This window comes from Prunus persica, chromosome G1 (genome assembly GCF_000346465.2).
Source record: "Prunus persica cultivar Lovell chromosome G1, Prunus_persica_NCBIv2, whole genome shotgun sequence".
Taxonomy (NCBI): domain Eukaryota; kingdom Viridiplantae; phylum Streptophyta; class Magnoliopsida; order Rosales; family Rosaceae; genus Prunus; species Prunus persica.
In genome coordinates this window covers 40,334,925-40,357,637 of record NC_034009.1, presented here as the reverse complement: position 1 = coordinate 40,357,637, position 22,713 = coordinate 40,334,925, and the positions used below count along the sequence as shown (strand labels likewise).

Here is a 22,713-nt window from a genome sequence, read left to right as displayed (position 1 = left end):
AATAATTTATTATATATTTTATTTTATTTAATCAAATTTTCAACGATCATAATCTCAAAAAAATTTATCCAGTCCAAAATAATTAGAGTCCGTTTTAGAGACGTGTCACACTCAGTCCAAGCTCAAAAACATAAAACATTAAAGTGAGTGCGGGCCCAGAGTGTTTATATAATACAAGTCACTGTCACTGTCATACGTTTGGACCACAAATAAGACTTCTTTTTTGTCCTTACGTCAGATAGAGTCATGCATGCACTGACCCAACCCACCTTTATTCTCTGCCTACCCACCTTAGAGTGCGTGATATCTACGCACACCCCTTTGTGAAGGTAAATATATAAAAATAACTTTTGTTTTTCTTTTTTATTTACTGCGTTTGGTTTTGATGCCATCACGACTAAATCTCACTTTTAAAATTTGCATTTAGTATATAAATTCATGCATGGGCAGGACCGGCTATGAGATTTTTAAGGCCTACGTTAATGTCGAAAATAGATCCTATGTACGTATAACTCCACACAAAAAAGATTATTTGATTTTATTTACACGTGCATGTATATAAAACCTTTTATAATCGTAGAAAAAAATTTAAGGCTTTGACAAAGTGTCATTTAATTTTTGTATATAAGAAATGATTGAACATCCTGTGTATCTATAGCTCCACACACAAGAAAAATCATTTGATTTTATTTGTGCTTGTGTGTAGAATATTAAAAAAATAAAACTTTTATAACCATAGAAAAAAGTTTAGGCCTTGGACAAAATTTTATTTATTGTATATAAGAAATGATTGAAGACAAAAAAAATTACTAAAAAGAACCATGCACTCGCCTAGAAAAGAAATTAAAAAACATACACAATGTTGGGATCGAACCTAAGTTGGGTGTGCATTAAAAACTAGAGACCTTACCACCGCTAGAGTCAACTTAAGATAATATTGATGTGTTTATTTATATAACTAGTTACCAAAATATGACCACATAAAAAAAATAAAAAAATTTGGGGACCTTCCTTAAGTCAGGGCCAGAGCAGTTGCACTGATTGCCCTGGCTTAGGGCGGGGGCTGTATATGGGGTCGTTACAAATTCATATACACTACATTTTGGGTATTCAAATTTTTTTGTTGCTGAAAATGTATTATATATTTTCATTACCATATGAATTTCCGATATATTTCTTTAATTTAGAAATTAAAAAAAAAAAGCCTTATAGAAAAGAATGTCAAACCATCCTAAAATGAGATTCACATCACCTTTAATGACCTTAGGGGATTGGTGAGGGCGTCTAATACAATCCAAAAAGGCTTTAGAGTCTAAGAATTCTCTTTAGTATGATCGAATAGAAACCATCTTGGACGATTCAAACTCATTTTCAATTTTGACTAGAAAAAGACCATTAAAGATACCACGGGAACTACACATTATAAATCGAAGGCACAAACCATATTACTTAAGTTGAAGATGGGAACGACCCTTAAACTAGGGTGGGCTTTAGCTAAGTACAAAATTTTAAGAACTTTAGAATTAGTGCTACATTTTAGAGTATGCATCTAATTTAGTGGGAATTAGCCCACCTGCCTAGTAAAAATTGGTCCACTCCACTCAAGTAACTTTAAATAAAAAAGTTAGTCAATCATTCAGACAAAATAGATGAGAAAAAAATTATTTTGCTCACTCTCATGAAAATTTCTAATTTTACCCTTACGTCTCACATATATTTACAATCAATAGCCTAAATAGAATATCAAGGCTATTCTAGCTACAAATAAGAAAATATCCTATTGCATATGACTAAAACCAATAGTTCAGATTTTAGAAAGTATTCAAATGATGCCACTTCAACGTTGGTAGCTTCAATGATTTATATTCTAAGTGTTTTGTATCTACAGGCACATTATGGATATTAAATACATCACTGTTTTCTTTATAACTTTAAGCTATTAAAAATGAACACTCGACAAAGTTAAATATGTAAAAGAAAAAACATATTTATGCACGGATGCGCACAAGTTTTTTCTTGAAAATTTTGAAAATTTTAAAATATTCAAGTTTTAGGCGTTTTAATTTTCCTCGGGCTCTTTAAATTTTGACCTTTTTGTAAGAATGAATTTTGAACATTACTTGAGAGAGTTGCGATCACTATCCGGAGAGAACGAATCATAATCTTTTATTAATAAAAGTGAAATCATATGGAACGTTCAATGTACCGGTATATTATTTTATCAACGATTAAATTTTAGTTTCTTAATTTAATAATTAATAATACGATACACCGGTGCATGTGTATCGATATATTATTTTATCAACGACTGGATTTTAGTTTCTTAATTTAATAATTAATAATGCTATACACCGGTGCATTGTATGTGCCGTAGAAGGAGAAAAACAAAAAAAGGTAAAAAAGTTTTTATAGAAATTTATCTTGAAACCTTAGCTTGTAAGTAAAAGGAAGAGAGTGACCAACACTCTCCCAAAACGGGCGCTGGAGACTGGAAACACCTCAACCGTCACTGTCCTCTTTTGACATAGCTGAAACAGCTGTCAGGACTAAAGCTTTCCTGGGTGGGGCCCACAGACACTTGTCTCACATAGACAAAGCTTGCCGATCTGCACTTGGACTTATCATTGATAAGCAGGAATACTTATACCTCGTAGGTACCGCCTCGTTATATATAATATCTCTCTGCCCTCCCCTTCAGTCCCATTAACATTTCTCAGCAGCAGCATAGTAGCATAGGGAAGAGAGCTCTCTGAGAGATATATATATATATAGAGAGAGAGAGAGAGAGAAAGGAGAGAGAGTGAGTTTCAGTCCTCTGCTTCTTCAGTGGCTCTGTTCTTCTCTGTTTTGCAGGTAATCTTCTGGGTTTATCTTTTTTTACTTTTACCTCTGAAAAAGAGGTCAGCTTTTGCTTCTTTATGCCTTCTTTTTCATCCCTCCTTCTTCTTTATGCCCTCTTGAATTTTACTGGGTTGTGGCTACTTTACTGTTTTTGATTTCTGAGAACCCTAATTTTCTCTGACATGGGTTGAAAGCTCTTGCTTTCAGCTCTCCATTTTTGCCAAATCATGAATGTTCTTGAGCCTCGGTGACAAATAATTCTGGGTTGTCGTCAGGGACGATTTCTTGTATCCGATTTGTTCACAGAAAAGAGTTTTGTTTTATTAACAAAAAATATTGGTGTATTTTCTGGTTTGGTGCATCTCAGACAATTTTGATTGGTGTGAAGCCGTCTCTTTCAATGAAATATCAATTCCATGGAGAATTTTGACTCTTTTTGACTGTTTTTCTCAATATTTTCCAGGTGATGTGATTTTTTCTTCTTCTTCTTTTGGGTTGATAAATTGTAACATTTTCCATTAAAACAAACAGGCCCTTCTGTTGCCTGCATGTTCTTTCTTTGTATTTTGGGGAAATTCTTGCTTCTTTTTTTTGGGGTGCTGTTATTGGTGATATCGTCTTATTTGCAGGTTGAGGATAAGGAGAAGTAATTATAATGACGTCGTCTCTCAGTAGGGACCTCATCTTCTTGATCTTGCAGTTACTTGAAGAGGAAAAGTTCAAAGACACTCTTCATAAGTAATTACTAATCCCAACTTCCCGTCTTTATCTTGGATATGTTACAGCTATTATTGATTTATTTACAATTTCTGTTTTTGGAAATCCTCAATCAGGCTTGAGCAAGAATCAGGATTGTTCTTTAATCTGAAGTATTTTGAGGAATTAGTACTTGGTGGGAACTGGGATGAGGTCGAGCGGTATCTTTTGGGGTTCACTAAAGTGGATGACAACCGGTATTCGATGAAGGTCTTCTTCGAAATTCGTAAGCAGAAGTATCTCGAGGCATTAGATAAGTAAGCATTTGATTCATAAAAATTTACCCTTTTTATAAACAGCTCCATATCTTTTTTCTTTTTTCGAATTTTTTTATAACGTTGCATATAGTTTAATCAATTTTTGAAATTAACCAGGCAGGATAGAGCCAAAGCAGTAGATATCCTCGTGCAGGATCTGAAGGTTTTCGCGGGTTTTAATGAAGATTTGTTCAAGGAAATCACTCAGCTCCTGACACTAGACAATTTTAGGTATATGTTCTAAACCAATTTTTTGAGCTTCAAAATTGCTTGTGAACTCATAGTGTTGTTCTCAACTGGCATTGTGAAATTGATTTGCGTTATGCAGGGAAAATGCTCAACTAGCTAGCTATAGAGATACGAAGACAGCAAGAGCAATTATGGTCATTGAACTTAAGAAGCTTATCGAGGCCAATCCTCTTTTCCGTGAAAAAACACAGTTTCCTAACTTAAGAACTTCAAGGTTGCGGATGCTTATTAACCAAAGGTAAACTGGTAACGTACCAAAGAATAAAAAGAAAATTTGTGTTCCTTTCAAGTGAGTGAAATTCTTTTTTCTTTTTTTTTTTTTCGTGTAACTTGTCTTATGGAATTTCGTTTGTGTGTGGCCAGAAAAATAAAAAGGTTCTCATATCTTAGAAGTTTTGCAATTTTTTCTATAATGCTCTTCTATATTTTGCAAATGAACTGATTTTAGAATGAATATGGCAGCTTGAATTGGCAGCATTCCCTTTGTTCAAATCCTAGACAGAATCCTGATATAAGAACCCTATTTGTGGATCACTCTTGTAAAAATTCCAATGATTCATTCGCTCAATTAACAGCAAACAATCAGCTGATGGGTTCTGTACAAAGAGTTGATGGTTTTCTTCCTATGGGTTCTGTACAAACAGCAAACAGTCAGCTGATGGGTTCTGTAAATGGGGTACTGCCCATAGATTACTTGTTTCTTAATTTTTCTTCAGAGTGCTGCTGGAATGTTTAAACGTTAACTTATTTGTGCTTATTGTTTGAATTTTTCCTATCAGTCCTTCCAACCCACACCAGCGCCAGTTCATCCTCCGTTTTCTGCATGGATGTCTATTCCTTCGACTGTAAATCATCCAGCAGCTTCTGGAGGAGGTATTGGTTTTGGTAGTCTAACAAATCCAGGTAGTTTTTTAGTTTTTATTTCTGAGTAATTTTCTCTAAGGCTTTGAATCATGAATAAGCTTGTATTTTCATTTCTGATAATATTCTATTGCCTGGTCTAGCTTCATCATTGAGGGGTCCTGGGGATTCTGATGATTTTTTCAGAACACGATTCTCTGGTGTTTCAGACAGGGTAAGCTTACGTCCAACTAAATGACGAGCACACAACTTGAGTTTGGACCATATTTATTTATACCCTCTGTAGGTTATGTTGCCAGGGATTAATCCAGGTCAAAGTAGTACTACATTTAACGCAACAGAATTCCCCAAGACGGTTGCTCGGACTCTGAATCAGGGGTCAGCTCCCACAAGCATGGACTTCCATCCTGTTCAGCATACGCTGCTTCTAGGTTTGTTGAGCTTTCCTTTAAGGACATATTTGGAATATAAGATGATTATTTTTTAGAATACATGTATCTGTTTAAGCTGTAAGCTTATAAGTGTTTCCTGCACCAGTTGGAACTAATGTGGGGGATATAAGCTTGTGGGAAGTAAGTTCAAGGGAGAAGTTGGTATCAAGAAATTTTCAGGTATGGGATATCGGAGCAAGTTCAATGATGCTAAAGGTATGTTCCCTTATCACAAGAGATATTAGAGAGCAAATTCACATTTTATTTCACTGGGATCATCTTAACTTAATTGATTTCTAATGAAACTCAGGCTAGTCTGATCAAGGATCCATGTGTCTCAGTTAATCGTATACTTTGGAGCCCTGATGGTTCTCTATTTGGTAAGTTTGAATATATAGGACGACAGCTTTTTTCTGGAAACGGGTTTAACATAATTGTTCTTTCAAACAGGAGTTGCATATTCTAAACACATAATGCAATTATACACTTATTTGGGTGGGAATGAGATTCGCCAACATTTGGAGGTAGGTTCTGCTATCTTCTACCTTTTCAGAATATTTAAGTTTGCTGTTTTCTTTTCTAATAAGTTTTTCATTTTCTAGATTGATGCCCATGTTGGTAGCATTAATGATCTGGCGTTCTGTAACCCAACCAAGCAACTCTCTGTCATTACTTGTGGTGATGATAAGGCCATTAAGGTTGGTTAGAAAAGTGGTTAGATAGTTGGTCGTGGAAAACATGATATCTTATACACCAATTTTGTGATTTATAGGTGTGGGATGCATCAAATGGGTCAAAGTTGTATAGTTTTGAAGGTCATGATGCTCCGGTCCATTCTGTGTGCCCTCACAACAAGGAGAATGTCCATGTGAGGACTTCACTTCGTAATTGTTTTTGGTTGATTAGTCCTTTTTCATCTGCCTTCTATGAATGATTTACTCTATGTCTTTTTCATCTGTCTCAGTTTATCTTTTCAACATCAGTAGATGGAAAAATAAGAGCATGGTTGTATGACAATCTGGGATCTAGGGTGGATTATGATGCTCCTGGCCGCTCGTGCACAACAATGGTCTACAGTGCAGATGGTAAAAGGTTGGTCTACAGCCGTTCTAATGTTCTATGCTTATATTTTGGGAAACATTAAAGTTCGATCTTTACATTAAATGCAATGCAGGCTCTTTTCATGTGGGACAAGCAAAGACGGAGAATCTCATGTTGTTGAATGGAATGAAAATGAAGGTGTAATAAAGAGGAATTACGTAGGATTTCAAAAACATTCTTTGGGCGTTGTTCAGTTTGATACAACCAAGAATAAGTTTTTAGCTGTTGGAGATGACTATGCAATCAAAGTTTGGGATATGGATAATACCAATCTTTTGACTAATATTGATGCTGAAGGAGGCCTACCAGTAAGCTTCCTTTGAAATGTTCAGCATGCTTCTGTTCTAAAAGTGGTAGCTCTACTTATACATTATTTTTATTTTTCCATTTTAAGGCAAGTCCTTGCATTCGCTTCAACAAGGAGGGCTCTTTATTGGCTGTTTCTGCAAATGAAAATAGAGTCAAAATTTTAGCTACAATGGATGGTCTCCGGTTGATGCGCACTTATGAAAGTCACTCGCTTATTTCCTTGAGAAATGCATCTGAGACTGTAACAAAGGTCAGCTTATCAGATTTCTATTAATTCCCTGAATAGAAGATTCTTTTTTCTTTCCTGAAGCTGTGTGCAAGAAGCAATCTTCCAAGTATTGCAACTGCATTTAATGGTTCTGGCCAAATCATGTTTTCCTTGTGCAATTTGTACCATGCACGAAGTTTTTGCTTCATCCTGCTCCTATATGTCATAAAAGTACTTCTAGTCTAATGAATCTAGCATGCTTGACAGAATGGTAGCACCATAAACCTGGATGATGTGAAACCAAGATTAACTGAAGAAGTCAATACAAGGATATGGAAGCTCACTGAGATCAGTGAAACTGCTCAGCTTCGGTCATTGAGGCTCTCGGCTATGATGAAATCAGACAAGGTTTGATTTCTTATCAAATATTTAGCATCAGGGACTCTCAAGTATTGTTCATTCATTTCAGAAATAAGTAGGTATTTGTTTACTGGGACATTCCTATGTTCATTGATTATGCACTTCTGCTTCTGCACACTTTGGCCTTTTTTTTATATTCTCAAAATTTATTGTTCACTGATTTTTTCAGAAAAATAGGAAAAAGGTTTTTGTCACCTCTGTTTCTTGTAAAAGAAAAAGTAAGTTCCTCATTTGCTTCTTCTGTTACTATTACAGATCTCAAGGTTGACATACAGTAATTCAGGCAGTGCCATTTTGGCATTGGGATCCAATGCCATCCATCTACTGTGGAGGTGGCCACGGGGTGACCATAATTCGAGTATCAAGGTACAAATTCTCAATATTTGCTCTGATCCCGTTGCAAATAGTTCAAATTGATGATTATACCACCTTCATATTCAATCTGATTTTTTTTCTTCTTTAATTCAATTCTAAAGTGAGGATTATGGCTGTGCAATTTTTATTGTCTAGGCAACAACCAAGGTTACCCCACAGTTAGTGCAACCGACTTCGGGCATTCTAATGACCAATGATCTTACTGGTGCTAAACCTGAATATGCACTACCCAGCTTTGCTTTGTCCAAGAATGATTCTTATGTCATGTCAACCTCTGGAGGGAAGCTATCTTTGTTTAACATGATGACATTCAAGGTAAGTTTTATATATCAACATGATCCAGTTTATTGTGTTTTTACACATGTTACCTTAAGGAATGTGTCCCCCCCCCCCCAAAAAAAAAAAGGTTGGGGCTCTTTAATATAAGAGTTTATTTGCTCAACTACAGACGATGACAACTTTCATGTGTCCACCCCCTGTGGCAACAAGTCTTGCTTTCCACCCGGACGACAATAATATAATTGCTGTTGGCATGGATGATTCCACCGTTCACATATACAATGCCCGTGTAGACGAGGTATGGTGGTTTCGTAGCACAGTGCACATAGAATTGCATTTGCGCTTACTCGAGATATATATCTAGGTGATCACTTTGTTCCTGGTGTTAGGTTAAGAACAAGCTTAAGGGTCACTCCAAAAGAGTCACGGGTCTTGCCTTCTCCCATGTTCTGCATACACTTGTTTCTCTTGGAGCGGATGCTCAGGTTAGTATTCCATCCTCAACAAATTGGAAATATAATCCTACATCTTTCTAAGTAGGCCTCTCAGTGTGCTTTTCAAGTTAATATCAGAGAGAATTGCAAAACAGGCACTTTCCTACTGATGCTTAAACATTAAAAACATTAAACAAAGAGGATGGTTATGAATAATTCTGACATACCATAATTTTCAATTTTTTTTTTCCCCAGCTTATTGTGTGGAACTCTGATAAGTGGGAAAGGCAGAAGAACTGTTTCTTGCAAATTCCGGCTGGGAGGACACCTGCAACGATGTTTGAAACTCAGCTTCAGTATCACAAAGATCAGATACACTTCCTTGTTATACATGAGACTCAACTTGTAGTATATGAAACATCGAAACTTGAATGTGAAAAGCAGGTCATTTCATTTCAGCACACTTTTTTCAGTGGATCACTTAGCTCTTGAACAATTTTCTTTTGTCCCCTGAATTTTTTTAATCACATCATGGTATTGAGAAGCACTTCACTTGTCACCAACAAATAGAACAAATGACTGCTAAAATGCTTTGGCTTTTTAATAATTGACAAGAGCACTCTCAGTATTATGATTTGCTGCACTGTGATATGTGACATGTTTTCTATATCATGTTTCAGTGGGTTGTAGGAGAATCTGCAGCGCCAATCTCGCATGCAGCATTCTCTTGTGATAGCCAGTTAGTGTATGCCAGCTTTCAGGATGCAACTGTGCGTGTGTTTAATGCATCAAATCTGCAAGTGCAATGCCAGATTAATCCCAATGCTTATCTTCCTCCCGATTTCAGGTGATTGGTATTTTCCTTGATATCTTAAAAGACCATACACCATACTACAATAACAAGTTCTGCATCTCATCCCTATACTAAGTTGAACAAACTGTTACGGCTGTGAATGTCGATGGTCATTTCATTCTTAATTTCTGTTCTATTTTTCCTTTCTTCTGCTGCAGTTCTGCATCATACCCTCTAGTTGTAGCTGCACATCCACAAGAGCCAAACCAGTTTGCTGTAGGGCTAACTGATGGTGCAGTTGTGATCGTTGAACCACTTGAATCTGAAGACAAATGGGGTGTGCCTCCACCTGTTGACAATGGGTTACAAAGTGTCTTCCATACTACATCTCCAGTCAATGCTTCCAGTTTGGATCAACCCTAGACTTGATAAGGCCTAGTTAGGACTTTTGAGACTCCATAATTTAATAAAGCCTTAGGAGTTTAATTTAGTTTTCTTCTTTTTTCTTTTATTTTGGCCATTTCTACAGGCCTAGTTGGATCTTTTAAATTTCTGGGGCAAGTCCCATATGCTTGTGATTTGTGCCCAGTAGTAATTGTCTCAGACTTTCTTGCTTTGCAATGAAATATTTAACTTATTGCTGAAGATGGGACTGAAACTTTGGTCAAGATTTTAAATTGGGGTGGGCGTAGTTTTTCTCTATCTCAACATAATATCGATGTTGGAAAAACTTATGATGGGGGCTCGGACTTGTGGACTACAAAACTTACTTAAGAATATGGAGAATGTATATGGAAGTTTGAATAAAATCTTGGAAAATGTTTTATCTGATATAAAAAAAACTCTTGAATGAAATTTTGATATCTAAAAAAAAGGAGGCCTAATTTTCCAATTCATTTGACTGAATTTTAAATTTCAAAGCTGGTCCGAAACTGGTAAAGGACAGGATACTTGCTAAGTTGAAACTCTGGGGACCTAACTTAAAATCTACGCAGATTGCAGGGGCTAAAAACGTAATTAACCCAAAATACAAAGCCCAAATGTAAAACCGACAAGTCAATGAAAGCTAGCCTTAGCCTGACAGCTCTTCCTTGACGAAACAACGACAGTTAAACCATCGCTGTTAGATCGGATTTCACAAGCATCGTCTTGTCTTTTTCTACAGATCTGACGGCCCAAATTTGTCCTGTGATACTTACCTGCTGTGACTATATCTTTTGTGTTACTCTTTCCAGAACCAGGTCCTAGTGGCTAGCGTCTCTCCCCCAATTACAATATCCTCAAAACCCTAGCTTAAGCCCTCAATTTCCCAAAACCCTATATTTTCTCTCTTTAAATTCTCTCTCTAAATTCTCTCTCAATTAGGGTTTACTCTTTGTAAAAATAATATTTTTGGGAATGGAGATGCAGAGCCTCTGCTCCAACAGCCTCGTTTTGGATGGTTTTCTCTCCTCTGTAGTGCAGGCTATGGTAGCTGAGGCAGCCATTGCTGCTGCCAAGTCTATTGCTTTGTCCTTCTGGATGGTATGTGCTCTCTTACTTTATAATTAATTTTGCATCAACATGTTTTTCTAAAATGTTTTTAATATTTTTTTCCTGGTTGTAAGTTCTCAATTTTATGCTTTTACTTGGTTTTGTTTGGTCTAGTGCATTGGGGTTTCTCTGAGTATTTGGGGTTTTGTTTTTTTTTGTTATTTTGTACTTAAAGAACTTGGTTTTCTTCCATATGTGGCTTAGGCTTTGTCTGGATTTTTGGGGTTTTTTTTTGCTTTTATGTTTGCGATGATTCTTTCACTCCCTAAGCTTTTCATAGTTTTTACTCTATTTAGGACTATAAGAATTTTATGAGATGCTTTTTTGTTTTCAATTTTTAGATATATCTTTCCCAAATCTTAGTTTTTTGTCATATCTTTATAAGAGCTTTGATGGTGTGGGGTCTTAATTACTGTATTTATAATTTGCTGAAAATTTTCCTGCTGATTCAAACTTGAACTGGCTTAGTACCAAAGTAAAAAAAAAAAAAAAGGTTTTTTCCCCCCAAAGTAAATAGGCAGGCTATATAAACTTGAAAGAAGAGGAGATTGGGAGAGGATATGCTTTTTAAATTTAAATATGCCCTTTGTATAGAGTTTGACTTTGAATTGCCTGTGGAGCAAACCTTGTCAAATTTTGAATCATTCTTACCTGGAAATATGACAGAATAAATTTTATTTTGTGGGTTGAATTATATGATGGCCTGATCGATGCATACCCCTTGATTATCTCGGATTATCTGTGATAGAATTGATATGCTAAGTAACTGCTTGTTCTCATTATCACTTTTACTTTGAAATATGTCCTCTGGATGAGACAGAGTGTTGTTTAGGTAGGCTCATACCAAAGAGAAGTTGAAGAATTAGGCAAATGAGAGGGTGATGTTTTTTTTATTTTTTTAGTTTGATTTTTGTTGCTGGAACATTTAAGTTTGCTTCGTTTTTCATGCTGTTGTGGATTGAAATATGAAAATTCTTGTTATTGGCTGGAGGCATTCTCCATCTCTTTGCTGAAAATGAAGTAGTCATTGATTATAGTTCCAACAATTGATAAAAAGTTCCCCTTTTAAGACTGAGTAAATGAAGCTTAGTGACCATTCAAGCTAAACTTTTTCTGACCCTCTGTGTTCGTGTGGCCTGAGTTATCATGCAGCTACATGATTTTATACTAGTTTCACCTTGTTGCTCTTTTAGCCTCTGCCTTTAACTTTTTCTACATACTTGTTAAGCAAAATACTTAATTCTTCCTTTTATCTTCGTTCACCATGAGTTATGGTTTTCCAGATGGGATCTATTCCTAACACAACCACTGTTTTTCCCAAAGAACCTGAGGAACTCACAGGGTTAGTGTTGTGACTTCTTTTTTCGTCATTTAATGTTGTCTTTCTTTGATGGGGAAGTCAGTGAAGCCAATTTTTTTGTCTGCAGATTTCCTATCACTGAGCTTTTTGCAGTGGAAAAACCTGGTCCAGAGAACAAAGATGCAAGTGAAACTGAGGACGACGACGACGACGACGACGATGATGATGATGATGCTGCTGCTGGTGATGACCAGGATGATGATGGAGGTGATGCGGATGATGCCTCTGGGGAAGAGAATGAGGGTAAAGCAAATCCAGAAGACGAGCCTGAGGCCAATGGTGATGGTGTGAGCGAGGAGGATGGTGATGATGATGATGATGATGACGATGACGACGATGATGATGACGGTGATGATGGGGAGGAAGACACTGAGGACGATGAAGAGGATGAGGAAGATGAGGAGGAAGAGATACCTCAGCCACCTGCTAAGAGGAGGAAATGAAGTTTTTCATTGTTTCTTTTAACTTTGCTGCCTTTTCTGGTTACCGGGAATTTGGGTTTGTAGGAGTTGAGTAATTTAGGTGGCATGTCCACATATGGTAGAAATGTTCACTGTACTTGTTCTCTAAGCTATCAAAATTCTTAGTTCTACACCTTTAATATATATATCTCTCTCTCTGCGGATGGAAATGACAATGCCAATTTATGGGATACTTTAAACATTTGGCTGCTAAATCACAAAGCTCTATCTGATTGTGTTGGTAGATGGTCAAATATGTAACATGGGATTCCGATCTTCTTGGGTTTCCTCTAGTTTTTATTAAAACTCATCAAAAATCTAAAAAAGTGACAGTGCATCTGTTCCCTTCAGTCTTCTTCACCATTTTAGCTGCAAAGAACTGGACATTTTTCTCTCAAAAGCAGCTCTTCTCCCGTTTGAAAACTTGTGTTTGTCTCCTCAAATGTAGGCACAACGTCATATTGTGTTTTCTGCAGCTAATGCATAGAAGAGTGAAGAGAAAATACGTGGATGGGTCACGTTTTTAGCCTTCGAATGAAACTTAACTGATGTGGCATGCTTAGAATTAAAGCCAATTAGATCCTAGAAGAGGATTCGGATCCCATAACACGATAGATGGATTCTCTAAACAAAAATGTTGGCTAGATTAAGTCAAATTTGCGTCGGGTGTCTGTCAATATGTTACACAATTTCCTATTTTTTATAATATGAAGGGGGCATAATCCAAAAATATTGTCATTATACAGTCAAACTGGGAGCTTGTAAATAATGTAAATAACTGGGCATTATTACATATTATTGCAGCATGTAAATATCTGATTTTGTTACATTAGATTAGAAACGAAAATCCCGAGTTGAATTCAAATCACTTTTTTCAAAAGCTTCAAACTTTTTTCTAGCCTCCTCTCATTAACAGCCACCACTAATAACAGAGGAGCTAGGCAATAGAAGGAAAGGAGGATCCCAAGCATAGGAGAATTTCACAGAAGCACCAGCATCCAAGAGATTGCCCATGATGAGGCGGCACACGTTACCTTGCTTTTTCAGGATTGCTGGATCAACAGGCTCTGTAGTCTGGAACCCTTTGCAGCTCAAAACTATGGACGTTTGAGCACATGCGCAGTTGTTGGTCACAACCACATTCCATTCTGGCTTGCCTCCTATCTCTCTCCCACTTCTGGTGGTGCCAATGTTAATGTTGTTCAAAGTGCAAGCACAAAACCCTGCAATTTTGATGAAGGAAATATGTGAAACCTTGCTATAAGAAAAACCGTCTTTATATACACTCGTTGCATGGAAGAATTTTACTATAGAGAAGTTGTCTTAAATTTACGGTGCATATGCAAGAATTTTATTATAGAGGAGTTGTCTCAAATTTAGATAATTTGAGATGCACTTCGGATGCCGAAGTAAATCAATAGATAAAAACACTACATTACTACTTTTACCTTTGCTAACGAGACTCAAAAGAAGAACCAGAACGAAGGACTTGGCAATGGCTTCCATTGTTAAGAAATATTTCAGTGATGAGATACTTAGGTGGTGGATTATGTTCTTATTTATATTCACTGGATTATGAATTCTAACAGATGACTTTGGTAACGCCATAAATCCGCTCTGAAATTACATCTTTCAATATTTGCTTTGTTCTAATGACATAAATATGGTGGTCAACACCTTAAAGAGATACATTGTTTTTTTTTTGGGGGTGTTTTGTTATGCAACCAAAAACAGAGCATGTAACATATTTATTTATTTTAGTTGACCATAATATATTTTCATTGTCACTCCAAATTTTTTTTTATTTTTTTTATAATTCACTCTTTTATTTGCAATTTATTTTTATAAGAAAGTAGTGCATGGAATTGTTTTTTGAGTGTAAATAATAATTCCTTATTTTTATAGGACATTATTTTTCACTAATTTTATGATAATTAATCCTTCTAAGTCCTTGAATAGTAATTAATTTGGTAACCATTTATAACCAAGGCCGGCCATGGGCCTTGGCCCTTTAACAACGGGCCCCAAATGTTTTAATATTTGTATATTAAAAGTCAGTTATTTTATTAATTAGCTAAATGGTCTGTAGTACAACAATGCTCCACATAAAAAGAGATTAATATTCTAAATTTACAATTTATAATTCAAGTAATTAAGAGCATTCATGTGACTTCTCTTTGCCCCTGTGCTGCTTGTATCAACAAGTTGACTTGTTAATTTCATCAACCATTCACAAGCATACTGGTAAACAACAATTTATGATCAATGAGGAGATGGACCTTTAGGCTCTAAATCTAATTCAATAAGAAAATGAACCCAATTGGTAGAAGAAGACCCACAATTTGCCGCAAGCTCTAAGACCAAGGTTGTTTTGAAGGAAGAAAATCATATCCTATTTTCAATTTGCATGATTTGAGTGCTGCTATTTTCAATTCATGTCCTATTTTTTTATTTATGTTATCTTCCCACTCATCATGTAAAATTGAAAAACACAATCTTATCTTTCTATTTACCATTATTCCTAAATTGCTATTTAATTATTAATTCAATTAAATTCTCTGTAGTTTGGGTTTTCTCATAATTAAAACATACAAATATATATTTCCTAAAAAAACGTAAATTAAAAAATTAAAAAAATCCTAAATAAGCGCCAAGTTTAATGCCTTTCTTCCTCTTATTTGTTCTTCTTCCTTTCTCTACAAGCGTCTACCCCCCTCAATATTGGGGAGTTATATTTTCTTTGTGCTTTATTCTTTTGATCCCTTGTAGATTGATTTTTCTTGTCTGTTTTGTCACTGTAAAGTTTTTTTTTTTTGGTGTCCATTTAACTGTAGAATATTTTTTTTAGGGGCTGGGTTCGTTTAATTTGAATTTGATTATAAGTTTAAATGATGCAAAATCAAAATAACTTGCTACAATAATAAGTACATGTGGGAACCCAGGTGTCCATATTTGCAGGATTGAACATTAGGGATTGCCAAGAACTGTTAATCATATGGGAAAGCCATGATGAATATGAAAAAAAGAGCTACAGTTTGGCGTTTCTTTGTTTAATTATGGAATTTTTTTTTTTTTAATTCTTATGAAATTGAGTTTTTATTTTAGGTTTGAAGTTTTTCCCTAAGTCCTTAGAAGTCATTTTATAAAGGGGTAAATTTGTTTATAAATTTTTGAAGATAAGAAAGGTGGGAAAATAGGAAAGTGGGTGGAAATAGCAGCACTCATGATTTATTACTCAATCAATTACAAAGAAATAAATTTGAGAATAATAGAAAAAGAGTGCTACTATTTCCACCCCATCATATTTCTCCACCCACCATATAAATTTAAAAATACAAAATCCTATTTTTTCACCCATCATTAGTCCTAAAATACCCTTTAATTATTAATTCAAGCAAATTCTTTTTTTTTTTCTCCTTCTTTTTTCTATTCTCCTCAGGACTCTTATTTGCTTGCGCATCACCATGAAGCAAGTTGGTTCCTTCATCTTCGGAAACTCTTGAGAGGTCTTTCATTTTTTCTAGATTTAAAGGTCTCTTTTTGTTCTTTAAAATTTCAGCGTTGTGTAGTTGAGTTCTAAAAAAACTGACTGGCTTATCCGCATGGTCATTAATAATTTTTTTGATATAAACCTAAAAAATGGGCCTAAATTGATCCTAAAGAACACGTGGATTTTTGTCTAAAAAAAACACATGGATTTGCCTAATGAATGCTTGAGCTTTTGGATTAATATTTAATTTTCTATTTATTGTAATTATTTTGGAATCAATCTCAAAACAAAATTATGAGTTGGGAAAGAATCGTATAACCCAAATGTTCAACGGACCAACAATACATTTTTTTTTTCCTTCTTGATCTATAAATAATAAATTGACCTAAGTATGCGGAACAAAAAATCAAAGCACAAATTCTCTCTCCTCAATCAATTACAGTTGATCTCAGAGGAAACTGGCTTGAATGAGAATTGTGTGTCCCAAGCATATTTGAAACTAATCTGAGAAAATGGTATAAGAGATGAGCCATTGTTGAGGAGACACTCATTCCCAGATTTGAGCAATGACAAAGGGTTGACTTCTTCAGTTGTTTGAAATCCATCGCAGCCTAATTTCACATTCCCTTGAAGACATGGGCATGCATTCAGAACCTTCACCTCAAATTCTGGCTTTGCTTGCACCAAAACCCCAGTTTTGTCTTGGCTAATTTGCAGGTCATTTGTAGAGCACTTTTGGCTCATGCCTGTGATAAAAATAGATTGATAAATGATAATAAGAAATTATAAACCACAAAAGTTTAAGCGTACAAATATTATAAAATATTCAGTTTGGAGCGTTAGATGTTAAACTGAGAGTGCTAAAATCGCCGGAAGAAAAAATACTTCATTGTTTCTTACCTTTGCTAAGAAGGATGAGCAGGAGAATAGCTGAAAATAGGTTGAGACTGGTACTTGCCATTGCACCTAGTTGCTGCCTCTCACTTTTGCCAAATTATGTGGTCTGGTAAGTCAACCTCACACACACACATATATATATAATAACAAAATATTAACATGGTAAGAAATATTACAATTATTTTATATTATTAGCTTAAACCAAATCAAGACCCATAAAAAAATATAATACTATTTTTGTGGCGGTGCATTTGAAGAGTTTCTCCATAAGAACTATGATAAGAATTTACCATAATAAGTGAGAGAATAGAATTAAGTTTTCCTATACCCGCTTGAGGCGCAGGCTCCGATTAAATAAATAATAAATAATAAATAATTATTTTTAATTTGATACTCGTTTACTTTCATGCCAGAGCAAAAAATACCCTTATTTTCTAGTTTCTATACAATAAAAAAATTAAAGACCTTTATTAAATGATAGTTGACCATTAAGATCCCATTTTGTATTTTTTTTGTCGGATTTTTTATTTATTTAAGTAGAAGGGAGGAGAGAGGCTTTCTTATACACGGATACTATTAAAGTGTCATGAAGTTGATCATATTGGTCTTTAAATAAAGACCATTTTCCGCTCAGCTAGACCCTTTGGTATCCCAATTTGTACTTAAGGTGGTTGCCACAACCCAATAGCTTTCGGATCTTCTCTCCCAGGCCTGAGCACAGTGCTATCACAAAAGTATCAGACTTAATTCATGGCGACTCAAGGGAATGGAATGCCTCACTGCTGCAAAATGTTTTCTTTCCTGAAGAAGTGATGCTCATTCGCTCTATCCCGCTAAGTCTGCGTCTGACACCCGATATGTTAGTGTGGCATTATGATAAAAAAGGTATGTTCACAGTTAAGAGTGCCTACCACGTAGCCAGATCGTTGCATTCCTCTACTGGCAGGGCATCCTCCTCAAATTCAGATGCAGTCGCTAGGAATTGGTCTCTACTTTGGAAAGCTATTGTGCCAGCTAGAGTCAAGACTTTCTGGTGGCGTGTTATCTCTGGAATATTACCTACGAAAGCAAATTTGGCACGAAAAAAGGTGTCTCTAGATGAGGAATGTATGTTATGTGAGGGCCCAGTCGAATCTTCAATTCATATCCTTCGTGACTGCCCGTTTGCAATCTGTGCTTGGCGTAGTTCGACATTAAGTAGTAGCAGGTGGAACAATGGTGCTCATTCACCCAAGGATTGGGTATTTCGCTGTGCAGAGCAACTAAGCTCTCAAGACTTTGCAACTTTTCTCATGGTGGGTTGGGCAATTTGGGAAGCACGTAATGGATTGCTATGGAATAATAAGAAAAGTCGGCCTGAACAAGTCAGCTTGCATGCATCTCTGAGGCTACAAGATTTTTTGCGGGTTAGTAATTGCTTGGGGTCTCAAAGTAGGCAAGGTCAAATAAAACAAAAAATGTGGCAACCACCACATGAGAACAGTCTTAAAATAAATGTGGATGGTGCTTGGAAGCCAGGGACCACGGAGGGTGGCGTTGGTGTGGTTGTGAGATGTTGGCGTGACTTGTGGATATTGACTTACTTTCCTTACACACCAAGAATTCCTATTATAATTGTAATTGATTTACTTTAATTCCTGATTTCCTACTGCAAATAGATTTAGGAATTTATTATTTACTTGCCCATTCAGGTTTCGTTGTATTATAAATATAACCTCCTACAAGGAGAAGAATACACAGAAAATTCCCACAAACAAATATTCTCTCATAGTTTTCATATTTTAGCATGGTATCAGAGCCTGGTTCGATCTAGGGACCTGTGCTTGTGTTCTTCTTGAAATTTAAGTGCTCTTCTCCCCCCTTGAGAGGGGGGGGAGGGGGAGTGAAAGGGATATGTTTATTGACCTATCCCAATTACCTTGACATATTTCCATGAAGATGTTGCTTATTTCTTGACTCCGACGACCCCTTCTCTTTAAGGGGAGAGGAAGATTGAAGAGAAGTTGTGTCTGAGTGAATTAACTAAAGTTTATATGGAAGAATTTATTGTTGCCACTGCCGTGCTCATGGGGTTTCTGTGTTCTGCCTTACCTATTGTCGTGCTCACAGGGTTTCTGTGTTCTGCCTTATCAATTGTTGTGCTCACAGGGTTTCTGTGTTCTGCCTTATCTACTACCGTGCTCACAGGGTTTCTGTGTTCTGCCTTATCTACACCCGTGCTCACAGGGTTTCTGTGTTTTGCTATGTGCCCTATTTTTTTAGGGTTTGCTCTTGTGTTTCCGCTGTGAACTTTGTTTTAGTTTGTCACTTGTTTCACTCGTGGTTGACTAAAAGATCTTCTCTACAATTGGTGTTTCTCAAGTATGGTGTCATGTGACTCGCTTGTCAAGTTGGGCCTGCGAAATATCTTTGCCCAACTTGAGGGGGAGTGTTGGCGAGTCCTTATTTCATTAGAATTTTGGTTACTTACCAATTATATTTTGTCCTATTGTAATAGAGATTATTTTATTTAGTGTTATGGGGGTTGATGATTTTTTCAACCCTCATAGAGGTAGCACCACCGACTCATTCTCTCATTCCCCACCAACCATCGTTGAGTTGAGTGCCCAGATGGCTCCGCTCCTACAGATGCAGACTTTTACCCCGAACCTAATCCAGAATCAGGATCCTCTTTTGATGACCCCGACCCCGACTCCGACTATGACGACAACGACCCCGACCCCGACCCCGACTCCGAAGACGACCCCGACCCCGACTCCGAAGATGACCTCGACCCCGACCCCGACCCCAACTCCGAAGACGACCCCGACCCCCACTCCGATGATGACCCCAACCTCGAATTTGGCTCTGATTCAGACCCTGATCCCGATTTCAACTCTGACTCCGGCCTTGACTCAGGCTCATATTCCGATCCCAATTCCTACTCAACTGTATCCTATGCATCTTCCGCTGCACAGATTATGACTTCTCGACTAACGACCCCGACACATGGACCAGATTGCGCATTTTGTGAAATCCGAGGATCAATTGGCGGATATTTTGACAAATGCGATTTCCAGTAAAGCATTCCACAATTCACTAGATCAGTTGGGCATTGGCGACATCTATGCACCAACTGAGGGGGAGTGTTGGCGTGACTTGTGGATATTGACTTACTTTCCTTACACACCAAGAATTCCTATTATAATTGTAATTGATTTACTTTAATTCCTGATTTCCTACTGCAAATAGATTTAGGAATTTATTATTTACTTGCCCATTCAGGTTTCGTTGTATTATAAATATAACCTCCTACAAGGAGAAGAATACACAGAAAATTCCCACAAACAAATATTCTCTCATAGTTTTCATATTTTAGCATGAGAGACTCCACGGGCAAATTTGTGGCGGGTTGTGCAACTAAATTGACTAATGTTTTCTCTGCGTCACAAGTAGAGGCCTTGGCTGCAAGAACAGGTACAATATTAGCGATGGAAAGGGGTTATCAAAATGTTGTCTTTAAAAGTGATGCTCTCCAGATCGTTACAGCACTTCGAAATCACTCCATAGATAGGTCCGTCATAGGACCTGTGGTGGAGGATACCAAGAGCTTGCTGACACAGATCACTGGGGAAGGTTTTACCCATATTCGTCGTACTGCTAATGGTGTGGCTCATCGTTTAGCCCGTTTTGCCTTGCATATTGGGGGTTCTTTATACTGGTTCGAGGAACCTCCTGATTTTATTTCTGACATATTGTACGAAGATTGTAATTCGTGACCGAGGAATTTCTTTTGCCCTTGATACGAGTTCAAACTTCTTGTATTACCTTTTTTACATCAATAATATTCTATCGCTTATCATAAAAAAATAAAAATAAAAAACCATTTTTAATCCATGGAAATTTGATTTTCAGTTTAGTCCTAATTTTTACCCATGGAGCATGTTTTTAACCCTTGTTTTCAATTTTAACATTTAACTAGAAACAGTTTTCACAATTACCTGCATTAATATGTAAGAGAAAAATAATAAAGATACAAATTAAAATGTGCAATAATACTAATCAATATGTTTACGTTTAAAATAAAAAAAAATCTGAGCAACATTTCAATGCGAGGGATAATGATAAATGTAGACGTAAATTTTAGGAAACCCGCGCAGAGGAATTTCATTGCAGTTGCTGCCATTATTTGATCACAAAATACAAAATTCAACTACCAGAATGTTGAAAGAAAAAAAAAATTCAAATCAATGTACAAGGACTTGTAAACATCATAATGGTGCATAGACTTGTTAGTTTGAATCCTTAGACACTTTGATTTATAATGTTTGTAATTGGAGTAAGGAGCCAAGTCCCTCTCATTTTTCCATTGATAATTAATATAAAATCCTCGTACTGTTGAGGTTCTCTTAAAAAAAACATCAATGCACAATCTGATTAGGATTTTTATTTTCTTTTTTGGGGGTTTGTTTCAGGATTTGGGTTAGGATTTTTATTTTCTTTTTGAAAATACCTTTAAGATACTGAAATTTAGAAATGGCTTCTAAAATTGCATTAAAAGGAGAGATGAGAAAAACTTCCAAAAGCATGATTAATACATGATACCATGTGTTATTGTGATTTCCACATAGAGAAATTAAAATAATTATCTACATTTCTGTTTGTGGGGTTTATCCCCCCTTGTTCATGAAAACAAAATTTATTATCTACATTGTTCATCATTGGTTGGACAATATCATGTTAGTTAAGTTAGAAATGGGAGTTTTTCTCTCACACACACTATCAAGATGCTATGAGAATTCGAACATAAGGCCAATGATATGCAACTCAATGCCAAGCATACATGAATGCAGATTGATATTCAAACATATATAAATTGGTTTTTATTTATTTATATATATATGTTATAGTGTCAAGATTGATATTCTCTTTCTGATATTGAAACAAGTTTTAAGTTTGAATACGTGAATGCAAATTAATAATCTGATACTATAACATGTTTAAAAAAGAGAATATTACTCACTTGTATCACAAAATTGAGCTCTTCTTATTCATTATAAGGGATACTAAATCATCCAAATCCAAAATTTCAAACAATAATTTTCCTTGAAGAACAGCCAACATGAGAGTGGACTGGCTTAAAAGGAAACGAATTATCCCAAGCATAGGTGAAACTAAAATTAGCATGAGTATCGATAGGTTCGCCATTATTGACAAGACACACGTTACTAAGTTTCATCAATATGGTTTAGGGTTTAGAGAGGAGGATTCGAACTCGGGTGCATAATTGGGAATACATCCGTTCTAGTCAACTTGACTAAGTCCATTTCTACTAGGTGAGACCAATCTTAATTATCAACTAAATGTTATATTAATCTAAAAGAACCCACACGATTATGATTAAACAACAACTTAATGCATAAACTACACAAGACACTACCAATTATTAGGTCATGCTATGAGCAAGACCGATAAGGAATAGTGACAAATATATAAAGGTGAAACTTTACCTCCTACAATGAGACTGCAAAAGAAAACCAATCAGAGAAACCTCACAATAGTTGCCATTAGTTTGGAGACAAACACCAAAATGTTCTTTCCTTTTTCTTGCCTGACCTTGATGTTTGATGGAAGGGTTACATGGGGTATATTTTTTGCTCACCATCTTAACTCCTAGGG

At 36.1% G+C, this 22,713-nt stretch overlaps 4 protein-coding genes across 4 annotated transcripts; 2 read left to right on the top strand and 2 right to left on the bottom strand.

Annotated features, from left to right (window-relative positions):
* Window positions 2,735-9,956, top strand: LOC18790922 (protein TPR3). The gene is made up of 25 exons (XM_020564209.1): window positions 2,735-2,853; window positions 3,471-3,579; window positions 3,675-3,854; window positions 3,972-4,085; window positions 4,183-4,341; window positions 4,566-4,779; window positions 4,883-5,006; window positions 5,108-5,178; window positions 5,251-5,395; window positions 5,502-5,611; window positions 5,706-5,775; window positions 5,846-5,919; window positions 5,998-6,093; window positions 6,168-6,263; window positions 6,360-6,487; window positions 6,570-6,804; window positions 6,891-7,055; window positions 7,281-7,421; window positions 7,689-7,799; window positions 7,944-8,123; window positions 8,257-8,385; window positions 8,477-8,572; window positions 8,777-8,965; window positions 9,202-9,368; window positions 9,533-9,956. The coding sequence occupies exons 2-25, from the start codon at window positions 3,497-3,499 to the stop codon at window positions 9,735-9,737; spliced, it is 3,282 nt and encodes a 1,093-aa protein (XP_020419798.1). The 5' UTR covers window positions 2,735-2,853; window positions 3,471-3,496; the 3' UTR covers window positions 9,738-9,956.
* On the top strand, window positions 10,556-12,870 carry LOC109949213 (prostatic spermine-binding protein-like). Its single transcript, XM_020564215.1, has 3 exons — window positions 10,556-10,838; window positions 12,131-12,189; window positions 12,275-12,870. The coding sequence occupies exons 1-3, from the start codon at window positions 10,713-10,715 to the stop codon at window positions 12,648-12,650; spliced, it is 561 nt and encodes a 186-aa protein (XP_020419804.1). The 5' UTR covers window positions 10,556-10,712; the 3' UTR covers window positions 12,651-12,870.
* LOC18792492 lies at window positions 13,578-14,174 on the bottom strand. The gene is made up of 2 exons (XM_007224451.1): window positions 14,117-14,174; window positions 13,578-13,891 (listed from the first exon to the last, which is right to left on the bottom strand). The coding sequence occupies exons 1-2, from the start codon at window positions 14,172-14,174 to the stop codon at window positions 13,578-13,580; spliced, it is 372 nt and encodes a 123-aa protein (XP_007224513.1).
* Window positions 16,524-17,136, bottom strand: LOC18792687 (uncharacterized protein At1g05835). Its single transcript, XM_007226082.2, has 2 exons — window positions 17,059-17,136; window positions 16,524-16,904 (listed from the first exon to the last, which is right to left on the bottom strand). The coding sequence occupies exons 1-2, from the start codon at window positions 17,117-17,119 to the stop codon at window positions 16,591-16,593; spliced, it is 375 nt and encodes a 124-aa protein (XP_007226144.1). The 5' UTR covers window positions 17,120-17,136; the 3' UTR covers window positions 16,524-16,590.